This window comes from Otolemur garnettii, unplaced genomic scaffold (assembly GCF_000181295.1).
Source record: "Otolemur garnettii isolate 467f Iridium unplaced genomic scaffold, OtoGar3 scaffold00094, whole genome shotgun sequence".
NCBI lineage: Eukaryota > Metazoa > Chordata > Mammalia > Primates > Galagidae > Otolemur > Otolemur garnettii.
In genome coordinates this window covers 4,336,676-4,351,771 of record NW_003852489.1, presented here as the reverse complement: position 1 = coordinate 4,351,771, position 15,096 = coordinate 4,336,676, and the positions used below count along the sequence as shown (strand labels likewise).

At 37.4% G+C, this 15,096-nt stretch overlaps 1 protein-coding gene across 1 annotated transcript in view; it reads right to left on the bottom strand.

Moving 5' to 3' along the window:
• MED13 (mediator complex subunit 13) overlaps positions 1-15,096 on the bottom strand; it is a 118,393-nt gene that overhangs the window by 53,722 nt on the left and 49,575 nt on the right. Inside the window, exons 10-11 of the mRNA XM_023516600.1 lie at positions 5,856-6,069; positions 3,263-3,344 (exon numbers count right to left, since the gene is read on the bottom strand). Coding sequence (XP_023372368.1) covers positions 3,263-3,344; positions 5,856-6,069 — 296 coding nt within the window. The remainder of the gene's footprint in view (positions 1-3,262; positions 3,345-5,855; positions 6,070-15,096) is intronic.

Sequence of the window (15,096 nt, the reverse complement as noted above, 5' to 3'; positions counted from 1 at the left end):
ACACACACACACACACACACACACACACACATATATATATATATATAGTTTGTTTGGTTGGTTTTTTTTGGCCTGGGCTGGGTTTGAACCCGCCACCTCTGGCATATGGGGCCAGTGCCCTACCCTTTTGAGCCACAGGCACTGCCCCATAAGTAACTGTATTAAAGGGTCATGGCATTAGGAAGGTTGAGAACCACCATCCTAGGACTTTTCTATGTTTTCTTCTAGTAGTTTTATATTCTCAAGTATTAGGATTAAGTTTTTAATCCCTTTTGAGTTGATTTTTGTATATCATATGAGATGAGGGTCTAATTTCATTCTTTGGCACATGGTTATCTGGTTTTCTAGCAACACTTACTGAAAGGGATAGTCCTCATTGTGTGTTCTTGGTATCTTTATCAAAAATCAGCTCACTGTAAATACACTAATTTACTTCTGGGCTCTCTATTTTGTTCCATTGGTCTATTTTTTTTGTTTTTTGTTTTTTTTTGAGACAGAGTCTCACTTTGTAGCCCCCAGTAGAGTGCGGTGACATCACAGCTCACAGCACCTCAAACTCTTGGGCTCCAGTGGTGCCTGCCACAATGCCTGGCTTGGTCAATGTATCTTTTTTTTTGTAGAGACAGAATCTCACTTTGTTGCCCTCGGTAGAGTGCTGTGGTGTCACACAGCTCATAGCAACCTCCAACTCATGGGCTTAAGCAATTCTCTTTGCCTCAGCCTCCCAAGCAGCTGGGACTACAGGTGCCTGCCACAACGCCTGGCTATTTTTTTGTTGCAGTTCGGCTGGGCCGAGTTTGAACCCGCCACCCTCAGTATATGGGGCCAGTGCCCTACTCACTGAGCCACAGGCGCTGCCTGGTCTATGTATCTTTTTAAAAGCCACTACCATGCTATTTTTTAATCACTACAGCTTTTCAAATCACCTTGTGTGATGTCATAGCTTTATTCTTTTTGCTCAAGTTTGCTTTGGCTATTCAGGGTCTTTTGTATTTCCATACAAATTTTAGGATTATTTTATCTATTACTATGAAAGATGTCACTGGAATTCTGATAGAAACTACAATGAATTGTAGAACACTTTGGCAAAGAACCCAAACTGTTAACTTGCCAAGCTACTTGTTCAGATAGACTTTTCTCTTATTCTTATTTTGGGTTACCCAGAGACTGACTCTATTTATTTCAAATATTAAAACGAAACTTTTCAAAACACACACCAAAAGACAACTTCCTTTGCCCTCATCACAAGTTAAATGGACTTTGCTGTACATCATAGTAACTGAGTTAATAACAATACACTATAAACTTAAAAATTGATGAAAATTGAGTTTAAGTGTTCTAACAGCAAAAAATAAGTAAGTCAGGTAATACATATGTTAAATAGTTTAATTTAGCCATTCCACAGTATACATATATTAAAATATCATGATATATACCATAAATATGTCAGGTCAGACAATTCAAAACTCATCCTAGAAAAAGGAGCTACCTACCTCATTACTGAATATCACTGTGATCACCTCCCAAGTACTTCCCTTGGCTATCTGGTGACCACAGTGATTTCAACAATGAGGTAACTATCATTTTTGAGGTTGCTGCGAGCTGTGATGCCACAGCAACTACCGAGGATGACATAGTGAGACTCAGTCTCAAAAATAAATAAATGAATGAATGATTGACTACTATATTTTGCTTCTCTATTTCATTCACAAAGAACACAAGTCACTTTCTTTTTTTATTTTTTTTGAGACAGAACCTCAAGCTGTCCCCCTGGGTAGAGTGCTGTAGCATCACAGCTCACAGCAACCTCCAACTCCTGGGCTCAAGCCAGTCTCCTGCCTCTGCCTCCCAAGTAGCTGGGACCACAGGAGCCCACCACAATGCCTGGCTATTTTTTTGGTTGCAGCCATCATTATTGTTTGGCAGGCCCAGGCTGGATTCGAACCCACCACCTTAGGTGTATATGGCTGGTACCTTAGCTGCTTGAGCCACAGGCGCTGAGCCCACAAGTCACTTTCAAAGTGGTGTCCGTGGATCCCCAGTGCTTTGAACAGTGCTGACATACAACAGGGGCTCACTAAACACCTCAAATTTTTTTGTTTGTTTGTTTTGTTTTTTTGAGACAGAATCTCAAGTTGTTAGCCTAGGTAGAGTGGTGTCATAGCTCACAGCAAACTCCAACTCAGGCTAAAGAGATCTTCTTTCCTCAGTTTTTCTATTTTTAGTAGAAATGGGGTCTTACTCTTGCTTAGGCTGGTCTTGAACTTGTGAGCTCAAGCAATCCACCTGCCTCGGCCTCTGAGAGTGCTAGGATTACAGGCATGAGCCACTTCAGCAGGCCCAATAAACATCTGTTGAATTAACAGCCTCAGAAACAACTCTTTTAACTAGTATATTTTCCAACAAAATTTAATTCTAGCTTAATTTAAAAATTGTGGTTTTTGAGCTAAGGGATCACAGGCAATGATCTTATTCAATCTTCTCATTTTAAAAGTAAGAATTATTATTGGTTGTAAAACAGGAAAGAATTTTTTTATTTTTTTAAAATTGAGATAGTCTCACTTTGTCACCCTCAGTAGAATGCTATGGCATCATAGCTCACAGCAACCTCCAACTCTTGGGCTCAAGCGATTCTCCTGCCTCAGCCTCCCTAATAGCTGGAACTTACAGGCACCTGCCACAATACCCGGCTATTTTTTTTGTTTGTTTAGCAGGCCCAGGCAGGGTTCGAACTCCACAGCCCTGGAGCATGTGGCCAGTGCTCTAACCACTGAGTATGGGCACCCAGCCAGGAAAGAATTTTTGATAATCAAAATAATTTCTATTACCTGAACTTGTGTTTCTCAATAAAAGATAAACAGGCTCAGCGCCCACAGCAGAGTGGTTACAGCACCAGCCACATACATTGAGGCTGGAGGGTTTGAACCCAGCCTGGGTCAGCTAAACAACAATGACAACTACAACAGCTGGGCATTGTGGTGGGTGCCTGTAGTCCCAGCTACTTGGGAGGCTAACGTAAGAGAACTGCTTAAACCCACAAGTTTGAGGTTGCTGTGAGCTGTGACACCACAGCACTCTACCGAGGGCAACACAGTGAGACTGTCTCAAAAAAATAAAAGATAAACAATAAATCCATCATTTTAAGAAAGGTCCCTTTCTATAAAACTTTGCAAAAAGGCATATTAAAAGTCCAACAATATCATATCAGTTTGTAGTAACAATCCTGGATTGCAATATTTTGACTAGGAAATAAAAGTTTTACCTTGCTTGATAGAGGGATTGAATAATGACATAGCATCCTCTTCATGTGACAACACTGTTACACTAGGTGTCCCATCTTCTATCTGTAAACAAATATTACATGTTAGGCTGAAATATATAATTTACCAATAACGAACTACCAATTATCAAATAGCTGTATGTCAAGCACTATGCTAAATGTTCTACATACATTACTGCTGATTCTTAAAGTTAACAAGGAGGTAGTAGGCTCAACTTACAGATAAGAAACAGAGGCCCTACAGATGATCTGTCCTAGGATATATGGCTGCTAAGTAGTGGGAGCTGCAATTTTAACCTTTATCTGTAAGATTCTTTTTTTTTTTTTTGAGCCAGAGTCTCATTATGTCACCCTCAGTAGAGTGCTGTAACGTCACAGCTCACAGCAACCTCAAACTTTTGGGCTTAAACGATTCTTTTGCCCCAGCCTCCCAAGTAGCTGGGACTACAGGTGCCCACCACAACGCCCGGCTATTTTTTGTTGCAGTTGTTTAGCTGGCCCAGGCTGGGTTTGAACCCACCAGCCTCAATGTGTGTGGCTGATGCCATAACCACTGTGCTATGAGTGCCAAGCCGTATCATTAAGATTCTAATGTCCATGATTTTTCTATTCTACCTTGCCAGCTGCTATTGTTTTCACATTTACAAAAGGACAAAATTTCAAGTGTCTGATACATAGTATGGCTAAGTAAAACTCTGTGAAATTAACTCTTTGTATTAGACATATTACTGGATTCTTTTCACAATTTTATAGCTTTTAGTTTTCATATTTTGTACTTAAAGCAAAATTCTCATTTAACAGAGTTTTTTTTTTTTTTCCTGAGATAGGTCTTGCTCTGTCATGCAGGCTAGAGCACAGTGGCATCATCATAGCTCATTGCAACCTCTAACTTCTGAGCTCAACTGATCCTCCTGAATCTACTTCCCAAAGAGCTGGGACTACAGTGATGTGTCACCACCCAGGATCATTTTTTCTATTTTTTGTAATGGTGGGGGGTCTCACTATGTGGATCAGGCTGGTCCCAAAACTCCTGGCCTCAAGTGATCCTCCTGCCTCGGCCTCCTGAAGTACTAGGACTACAGGTGGAGCCACCTCACCTAGCCACTAACAAGGTTATCTTACACTTAACAGATCTTCAAATATTTTATTTTTATTTTATTTTTTTCTTTTTTTTTTGAGTCAGAGCCTCAAGCTGTTCCCCTGGGTAGAGTGCCGTGGAGTTACAGCTCACAGCAACCTCCAACTCCTGGGCTGTAGCGAGTCTCCTGCCTCCGCCTCCCAAGTAGCTGGGACCACAGGCGCCCACCACAACGCCCGGCTATTTTTTTGGTTGCAGCCGGCGGGCCTGGGCTGGGGATTGGAACCCGCCACCTTAGGTGTACATGGCTGGCGCCTTAGCCGGTTGAGCTATAGGCGCCGAGCCAAATATTTGATTTTTAATCAAGTAATTAGTTCTTTGCCTCATACTTCATCAATGTAAGTTTCTGCTTTCAAGCTATTCTGTAAGTGCCTAAATCACATATTCAAAAATATATAATTTTAGGCCAGGTGCGGTGGCTCACTATAATTCCAGCATTCTGGGAGGCTGAGGCAGGTAGATAGCTTGAGCTCAGGAGTTTGAGATCAGCCTGAACAGGAGCAGGCCCCCAGTCCTAAAAATAGCCTGGCACTGTGGTGGGTACCTATAGTCTCAGCTACTCAGGAAGCTGAGGTAAGAAGATCACTTGAGCCTAAGAGTTGAGGTTGCTCTGGCACCAGGATAGGCATTCAACAAGGGGTGACAAAGTGAGACTCTTGGTCTCAAGATTTAAAAAAAGTTATTTATGACATTTTTAACTCACTGTCAAAATAGTCCAAAATGTCCTGATTTCAAATTATGATAGAAGTTAATGTAGTCTTATTCCAACCCAGAAACTTTTTTTTTTGTGAAACAAGAGTCTCAGCCTGTTGCCTCAGGCTAGAGTGTCATAGCATCAGCCCAGCTTACAACAACCTCAAATTCGTGGGCTCAAGATGTCTCCTGCTTCAGCCTTCCAAGTAGCTGGGACTATAGGCTCCACACCCAGTGAACTTTTTCTACTTTTAGTCAGGTTGGTCCTAAACTCCTGAGCTCAAGTGATGCTCCAGCCTCAGCCTCCCAAGATGCTAGGATTACAGTGGTGAACCACTGCACAACACAGAAACTTTTTTTACTTTTTTTTTTGGCTGAGGCTGGGTTTGAACCCACCACCTCTGGCATATGGGGCCGGCACCCTTCCCTTTTGAACCACAGGCGCCACAGCAAATCTTAGTGGTTTTTTTGCAATTTTTGGCGGCGGCTGGGTTTGAACCTACCACCTGTGGCATATGGGGCCAGGGCCCTACTCCTTTGAGCCACAGGTGCCACTCACAGCACAGAAACTTTTAAAGTAAACAAAAATCTTTTCATCTTCAGAGATCAGCTATAATACGTACCATGTGCCTGATTTATTCATTCAAAAAAATGTTTTCTAAGTAAAACGATTACTCTTTTTATACTAAGGGAAGAAAGTGAGATAGGTATGGTAGTAAGTTGGAGTACTGTGACTTCTCTTACCTTGTGTTTTTTCGCAGCTTCTCTCTCGCTATTTTGTCTTTCTTTTTTATCAGGAAAAAGGAACTCTTCATCTCCTTCAACAAATGCGTATGGATCAATTTTAGGTTCTTGTTCTGTATCAGATGCTATTGCTGAAAGATACTGATTTTTAATTTGATATTGCTGTACTAATTCATCAGAAACTTTTAAAGGTTTCTTATATCGCACCATTAACCTGCATTAGAAAAAAAATCAGAAAATTTTATTAGCCACAAAAGCATATTTTCAAAACAACTTTAGTTACCATGAAATTTTTAGACTGTCTAACTTTCTTTTTACAAATGAAGAAACTGAGGCATAGAAAGATTATATGATTTACCGAAGTCTCTAATTTAGCTAAAATCCAGGTCTCCTATCTTTATGACCCTTCCATCAAAATATGTTGTCTTTAGGTAATTCCCTTTGTTCTCAAGTCCTCAAACACATTAACTTGCCCAAATCTTCACCGAAAGGGGCTCTTAAATGTAACCTGCTCCCTATAGTGAATTTCAAAGTATGAGCTTTACAGGGAGGCAATGTGCTTTCATAAAACTTCCATAATCAATGTTATCATCCTTTCCTTAAAGCCATAAACAGAGGTATTTTAAATTTACAATCTTTAAAGTCTTGATATGTGTATCACAAAAATAACATTATAGGTACTATTAATTCTGGTAAGATATTTTATATGGCAAAGTGAACCTTCAGTGTAAGTACCTCAGTATTTTTTTCTTATATTGGAATATCGATTTTTACATTAGTCTTCTGCTTTAACATGGTGACTTAAAAATGTATGCTTCTCTCTACTCTGCTAAAATAACTAATAAAATGACAAGGGATGATAGAACAAGAGAAAAAGTAACAGTGATGTTGTAAAGATGAACAGATCAGACAAAGCTGAAATCGAAGGCTTAAAAGAGGGAAGTCACAAGAAGCAAGCTGATCTGTACACAGAACCCTAGAAAACACCAGGACTTTTGTATCTCTGTAGATCAGGGTGCCCAAAAAGTATGTATACAAGATGACTAGTTTCTAGTTTGTACAGGATACCTTTAGTTAGATTCTCAAATTTCTATTGTCTCAGGTTTACAAAGCTCGGGTCCCAAGCTGTCAAAACAATGGCTTCTAGCCAAATCCTGTTCAAAATTGTATAATGACTATTTCACTTTGAGGTAAAACCAAAGTCCTTATAAATATCCTAACAAAACCTTCCACAATCTGGTTTTTCTTTTCCTTTCCAATTTCATCTTTTATTCTTTCTAAGTGAGTCTTCTCATTCACACTGCTTCCCAGGGCTTCCCTGATGTTCTCAAACAGGCCAAACTCCTGGCTGTTCCCTTTATTTGGAATATTCTTTCAAATATCTGCAAGAACAACTTTCTTCTAGTTTTTGTTTCAATATTACTTTATCTATAAGACTAAGACCTTATACTGATTGCAGTATGTCCACCTGCCTCAGCACTAATCCACATTACCCTGGATCTATTTTCTGCCTATAGAGCCTATCTTTTAACATGTTATATAATTTATTATAGTTGACTGTCACTACCACTAAAATATAAAATCCTTACAAGGATAGGGATCTTGCTTTTGTTCATTAATTATCTCAAATTCATGTAGTGTACCTGGATGAATAAATTAAAAGCCACACAGGATTAAGGTGTTCTTGCATTAATAATTGTAAAATACAATCTCTTGTTCTTTGAAATAAATCAGTTTTTAGACATTAGGAAGTGCTGATGCCACTGCTTATCTATTCTGAGTCTTGAGAAAAAAATGGTAAGTTATTTAAGGTTTGGGAGCAATGAAAGTAAACTCTCTGAATGGTAAGTATATAATACCTCAGTCTATTCACTAATGCACTATCAGTACTCAATCCTTTATAAACTAAGGACAAAACAGGCCATCAGAACAAAGACTCATTATTATCTAAACATGCTACTGAATGTTCCAATACATAGTATTATTCCTCATATGTTTCAGATATATCCCCCAAACTAAAATCCCAAGTCTACAGAAACTTTCTTCCATAGGAACATAGTGCTAACACACTGTCAACAGGGATATACTATTATACAATGAATCATTAAAATAGTTCTGTCCAGAATACTCAGATGAGTATTTCTTAAGAGTAGCTTTATATCTCACTGCATCAGACCTTAAGTAACTATGGCCTGAATTGTCTACCAGATATATCACTAACGTAAATCTTTTCAAAACAGTATGCCTACTTGTGACATGTACTTTCTTAATGAATACTTGAAATGGAGGTTATTCTGCCTTTGATGTGGAAATTATGTAGAAACAAACATGATTTGCTAAGTTTAGACAGTGGCAAAGTTAGGGTTGGAAAGATTTTAAGAATTCATATTGAAATAACTGTTCCTACAGTTGAAGTTATAAAAAATTTTCCCATCCTCAGTCTGAAAGACACCACTACTCTTATGTACAGGTAAATAAAACAACTCTGCTTTTCATAGTCAGTTGTCCTCTGGCAGAAACATAAAAACTCTTGTGCTATTCACATGGCAGTTGCTAAACTCTAGTGTGCAACAACATGATTAAAAAGACCAGTCCTATGAGAAACTGATCAAGGACACAAGTCCCTTTAGAGTAGCTTCAAAGAAAATGAAATATGTAGGAACATACCTAACAAAAGAGGCGGAGGACCTCTATAAAGAAAATTACGAAACCCTAACAAAAGAAATAGCAGAAGATATTAACAAATGGAAGAACATACCATGCTCATGGCTGAGAATAATAAACATTATTAAAATGTCTATACTTCCCAAAGCAATCTACAGATTGAATGCCATCCCTATTAAAATACCAACATCATACTTTCAAGACTTGGAAAAAATAATTCTTCATTTTGTATGGAATCAGAAAAAAAACTCATATAGCTAAGGTAATTCATAGTAATAAAAACAAAGCCAGGGGCATCAGCCTACCAGACTTCAGGCTGTATTACAAGGCCATAAGTGATCAAAACACATGGTATTGAAACAAAAATAGAGGCAGATATCTGGAACCAAATAGAAAATAAGGAGACGAAATTAAAATCTTATAGCCACCTAATCTTTGATAAACCAAACAGGAAAATACACTGGGAGAAAGAATCCCTATTCAATAAATGGTGCTGAGAGAACTGGATATCCACATGTAAAAGGCTGAAACTGGATCTGCACCTTTCTCCACTCACTAAAATTGATTCAAGATGGATAATAAACCTGAATTTAAGGCATGAAATGATAAAATTCCAAAAAGAAAGCATGAGAAAAACACTTGAAGACACTGGCCTAGGGAAAGACTATGAAGAAGACTTCTGTGGCAACTGCCCAACAAAAATAAACAAATGGAATTTAATTAAAATGAAAAGCTTCTGTATAGCTGAGGAGTCAACAACCAAAGCAAATAAACAATCTATACAATGGAAAGGATATTTGCATATTTGGAGCAGACAAAAGCTTGATAACAAGGATCTACAGTGGTGGTTCTCAATCTTCCTAATGCCGCAGTGTATTTTCGCTGTTAAAAAGAGGTCGAGACCCACAGGTTGAGAATCGCTGATCTACAGGGAACTCAAATTAATCAACATAAAAAGACCCAATCATCTCTTAGATCACTGGGCAAGAGAGATGAAAAGAACCTTCTCTAAAGAAGACAGATGAAGGGTTAACAAACATGAAAAAATGCTTATTGTCCCTAATCATCAAAGAAATGTGAATCAAAACCACCCTAAGACATCATCTAACCTGAGTTGAGAATGGCCCACATCAATCAAAACTGCAGATGCTGGCGTGGATGTGGAGAGAAGGGAAGGGAACACTTTTACACTGCTGGTGAGACTGCAAACTAATACAACTTGTTGGGAAGGAAGTGTGGAGAATCCTCAAAGAACTCAAATTAGACCTCCCATTTGACCCTGCAATCCCATTACTGGGCATGTACCCAGAAGAAAAAAGTCTTTTTACCATAAGGACACTTGTACTAGCCTGTTTATCATAGCTCTATTTACAATCACTCAAATGTGGAAACAGCCTAAATGCCCACAAACCCAAGAATGGATTAATAAGCTGTGGTATATGCATACCATGGAATTTAGCCACTAAAAAAGATGGAGACTTTACATCTTTTATATTAATCTGGATGTATCACAAGAATGGAGAAGAATCCTAAGTACTCAATTTTGATATGAGAACAATTAATGATTTAGTATACAGTGGAGAGTGGGGGAAAGAGAGAGCAGAAAGAGGGAAGGAGGGAGGGGGTTGGAGGGGTCACAATGTGTGACACATCTTTTGGGGGCAGGACACAATTATTAGAGGGACTTTACCTAACAAATGGAATCAATGTAACCTAGATCTTTGTACCCTGGATGAATCCCCAACAATAAAAACAGAAAAAAAAAAACCCCCCACCAATCCTATTATATAGGCTATTGAAAAAAATGAGTAAAACAAATGCATTACCTAAAGACAACTTTTGTTATTTTATTGAATTGTTCTTAAGTCACAACAAATTCTAAAATAGAAATCATTTACATTATACATTCTTCTATATTTAAAGCTAATAAAAATAGAAATAAAAATCGTGATTTTTAAAGAGATACCAGATTAAAAACTAAAATCATTCTATCACTGTCCAATTATACAGTACACATATACTTTCATGAATAGGAACAATACCTCTCCTTTCCTCAAAAGGACTTTCACATACAGCCAAATAATTAACTACAGAGATAATTTCAATTAGATATAAAGCTAAGTACAGACAAACTGGAAAAGGATGAGGTACAGCCATGAACAGGAAGAGTTGCAAAGCTTAAAGCAAATTTAAACTAGTTTTATAGCATACATTAGTTGCATCTCCATCCTTTCACTATGACAATAATGTATTATTCCAAAATGTACTTACATAGAATTTAACATGGCTTATGGTAGCATATGTTTTTATGATTTTTATTCAACAAAAATTCTTCCACACAAGTTATGACAATACTTTAGGATTGATAATTACAGGAAATACGGTGTAGAAGGAAATGTTAAAGGAAAAATGATGTTAATAAATCTCAACCCCGCCCTTATTAAATGGTACTTTTCCCAGTATCATCTCCCATATTCAGAATCAATCCTTAAATTGAGTCAAGCTGTCAAAAATATAGCTTTACTGCACTAAAATAAAACAGCTAATATAGAAAAACTGACTTAAAAGATTTAGAGTATAGTCAAATCAAAACAAGTTTATTTTATCAGACTTCTTTGTATGAACATGAAAAAAACTTTGTATGGAACAAATGAAAAAATTACCTATTAGAGAGCAAATAATGCACTATAACTATATACATACGTTAAAAATCTGTTATATCAATACAACAGAAGCTAATTCTATTAACGAACATCATTGTTCAGAGATCCTGATATATCTTGACTATAGAACAAAACATGAAGAAATATGCTCAAGTATAGTTCTTTCTTTGTTCAGGATTTAGAAAGGTTTTCCTCTGAATCAGAATAGCAAATTATTTTAAGCAACCACAAACTCTACTAAAACTAAGTGCTAAACCCTTAAAAAAAGATACCGAACCACTATAATGTCTCTTGGCAGAAATTTTGCTATCTTTAAACTACAAACAGGGAGATGCCTGTGGCTCAAAAGGGGTTCAAGCCCAGCCTCGGCCAAGGGGGGAAAAAAAAAAAATCAAAACTACAAATAATTAGAAAACAAAAAGATACTTGCCACATACATGTGTATATCCTGTATATGTGCTATGTTCCACCCCAAATTCTTCCCTCCCTCAAGAAACTTTTAACAAATTAGAAAAGGAATTTTACTTTTAACACAGCTGACAAAAAGTTAGGAATAAACTGCTAACCAGAGAATTTTAGAATAAAAAGAAACTTACAAAGTTTCTAGTTAGACAGCCATCACAATCTAAAACTGCTGACTGGAAAAATCAAGAGGGGGTGGGAAAAAGAAAAAAAGAAAAATAAAGAATATTGCTTTCTTTTCACTTATCCATTATTATGGAAGGACAGCACTACCCCTCAACAGCAAACACTGGAAAACATTTACTTACACCAAACAAAATGGACTGCCGCCTAATATAAATAAAATAAACCTCTACATTTCTCCCACCGTAATTTTCTATGAAGGCACACATCTGTAAAAGCCAACCGAAAACGCTAATTCTTTATTTCCAGTGATGTGTTCTTTCCATTTGCATTCTATACCTACTCTCACTGGGTTATTAATAGTTCCCTCTTAAACTTCAGGCACATGATCCCAACAGTCTGATAGAATCACTTTCGAAGCACTTATCTCAAACTGAATTCACGTTTTTACAATGTACATGCATTATACACACATAGCTAAAGTCATTATAGTATAAGACAGATGAAAAGCCTGAGTATCTCAATCCCTTTCCTTCAAGATAACATGCATTAACTGTTTCTATTATCTAATTAGAGTTTAAAAAAAAAAAACCCTATGGATATATCACCATATATGTATCCATGTATCATGTACCTTGCTCCCAAACTTTAAAATCTGTCTAGAGAGCTTTCCATATCAGCCTCTACAGATTTTCCTTCACTTCAGATGGATATACCATCATTATTTAGTCACACCTTAATTATTCCAAGATACTTTTATTTCAAAAAGCTACTTTAAAAAAATCATAAAAGCTAAATTTGGTTAAGATTTAGCCTAACATGGATAAAAAAGAGGGTAGAGATGCCTTAAAACCCCTTCTTCCTCATCTTTCCATCTCATAAAATAAAGACATATGTAGTCCTTAACTCTCCTGTTACTCTTCTACTTTACGATATTCAACTGGCTACAAGGTTCTAAAGCAGCCATTCTCAACCTATGGGTCGCGACCCCTTTGCAACAATGAAAATATACCCTATGTATCAGATATTTACATTACGATTCATAACAGTAGCAAAACTAGTTATGAAGTAGCAACGAAAATAATTTTATGGTTGGGGGTCACCACAACATGAGGAACTGTATTAAAGGGTTGCAGCATTAGGAAGGTTGAGAACCACTGCTCTAAAGCATCTTCTCCACAGAATCTACAACACCCATACGTTCCTGGATCCCTACTGTTTCTAATTTCCTAGTGAGGGCACCCTATCACTTTTTGTCTGGAACTGTTTAAGCACATGCCCAAACTGATTTCTTTCATACACATGTATTTTTTATCAAATATCTCTGAATAATGTTACTTGGTTAATTTTTCCAAAATCCTTGTTTTCCAAAACTTAATCTCACTCAAAAAACTTATAATAGTGCCTCCATCATTTCAAGGATAATATATATATATAAACAGTATTTTTCTCTTTTATTCTGAAGATCCCCTTTCCTCATCTCACTTCTCATCAGGACACATGCTACTAAGCAACACCCCTGTAATCTAGCCACATCACACTACATAAAACTCCAGATATAGAATTAAATTATTCCTCATTCTGTAGCTCTGTTATATTTTCTTCATACCTCTATCAGAGAATGTAATATGTTATTTTCCATTACAGTACAAACTTCATTTAGGGCCAGGACTAACTTTATTTTATACCCCAATGGGGCCTCGCAGCATAAGAAAATACAACTTTGAAGAATATGAATTAAAAAAGAAAGATAATCTTAACAAAGATTATCATCTCTGCAGAGCCAGAATTTTTTCCAAAAAAAAGAAGAATGAGAGGGCGGCACTGGTAGCTCAGTGGGTAGGGCACTGGCAACATACATCAAGCATGTTGGATTTGAACATGGCCCAGGCCAGCTAAACAACAATGACAACTGCAACGACGACAACAACAACAAAAAAAATAGGCGGTGCCTGTGGTTCAAGGAATAGATCACCAGCTCCATATACTGGAGTTGGTTGGTTCAAACCAAAACCACCACAACAACAAAAGAGAAAATATTGGGGCATTGTGGCTGGCGCCTGTAGTCTCAGCTACTTGCGAGGCTGAGGCAAGAGAATCGCTTAAGCACAAGAGTTGGAGGTTGCTGTGAACTATGATACCACAGCACTCTACCCAACTCTACCCAGTGCAACAAAGACTCTGTCTCAGAAGAAAAAAAAAAGAATGAGGCCGGGCGAGTGGCTCACACCTGTAATCCTAGCACTTTAGGGAAGGCCCAGGGTTTGAGACCAGCCTGAGCAAAAACGATACCCTGTCTCTACTAAAAATAGAAAAACTGAGGCAAGAGTATTGCTTGAGCCCAGTTGGAGGTTACTATGAACTATGATACCACAGCACTCTACCCAGGGCAACAGTTTGACACTCTTGTCTCAAAAAAAAAAAAAAAAAAGATAAATAAGAAGAATGAAAAGGAGTTACTATATCCCTCTAATGTCATTAAAATTAACTGCTATACATTTAAATGTATTTTTAAGACAATGCATGAAAAAAGATAATGGATATTTACAATGACTAAGTAATAAAAATTCACAAATTTACTGATACAAAGTAGGTTTTTGAATGGTTTACTCTATGACTGGAAAAATGTTTAATCATACCACATCTTTAAAACTCTAAGTGCTTCTATAAAGAATTTAAGAAGGTTGTTTAAATGCAATCAAAGGAGCCTAATGACATGCTATGTCCTTAGAATAAATGCCCAAGTTATTCCCACAAAATCCTTTTCACTACTGGTGGAAAAAAACCCACCTTTGTTTCAGCATAATGTAAGACCATGCCAAGACTTTTACTATGGTTTGGAGGGACAAAAACAGCATAAGGAGATCCTTCTAATGAAGCTCATCAGTAAACACATTCACCCTTTCTAATTTAATTATTATTCTAGAGTTCAAATTTCTGTTGAAGGTTATTCATTAAAGCACCTCAACAGCACTGACATTTTGGGTTGGATAATTCTTTTTTGTAGGAGACTATCCTGTGCATTCTAAGAGGCAGCATCTCTAGCTTCCACCTACCACATGCCAGTAGCAAACCCCCAGCTGCGATAACCAAAAATGTCTCTAGATACTGCCAAATGTCACCTCCGGATGGGGCAGGGGGAATAGGAAATTGTCCAGGTGAGAGCTATTATCATTAAACAATAATTCCAGGAAAAGGACAGAATCATCCAGATGATTAAAACATTGAAATAAAACCAAGTATAGAACAATATATTGTTCTATATTAAATGCTTCTTAGTTCACATAGCAGGTAAGGTTCTGGTATTTGACCTTTTGTGTATTCACCGA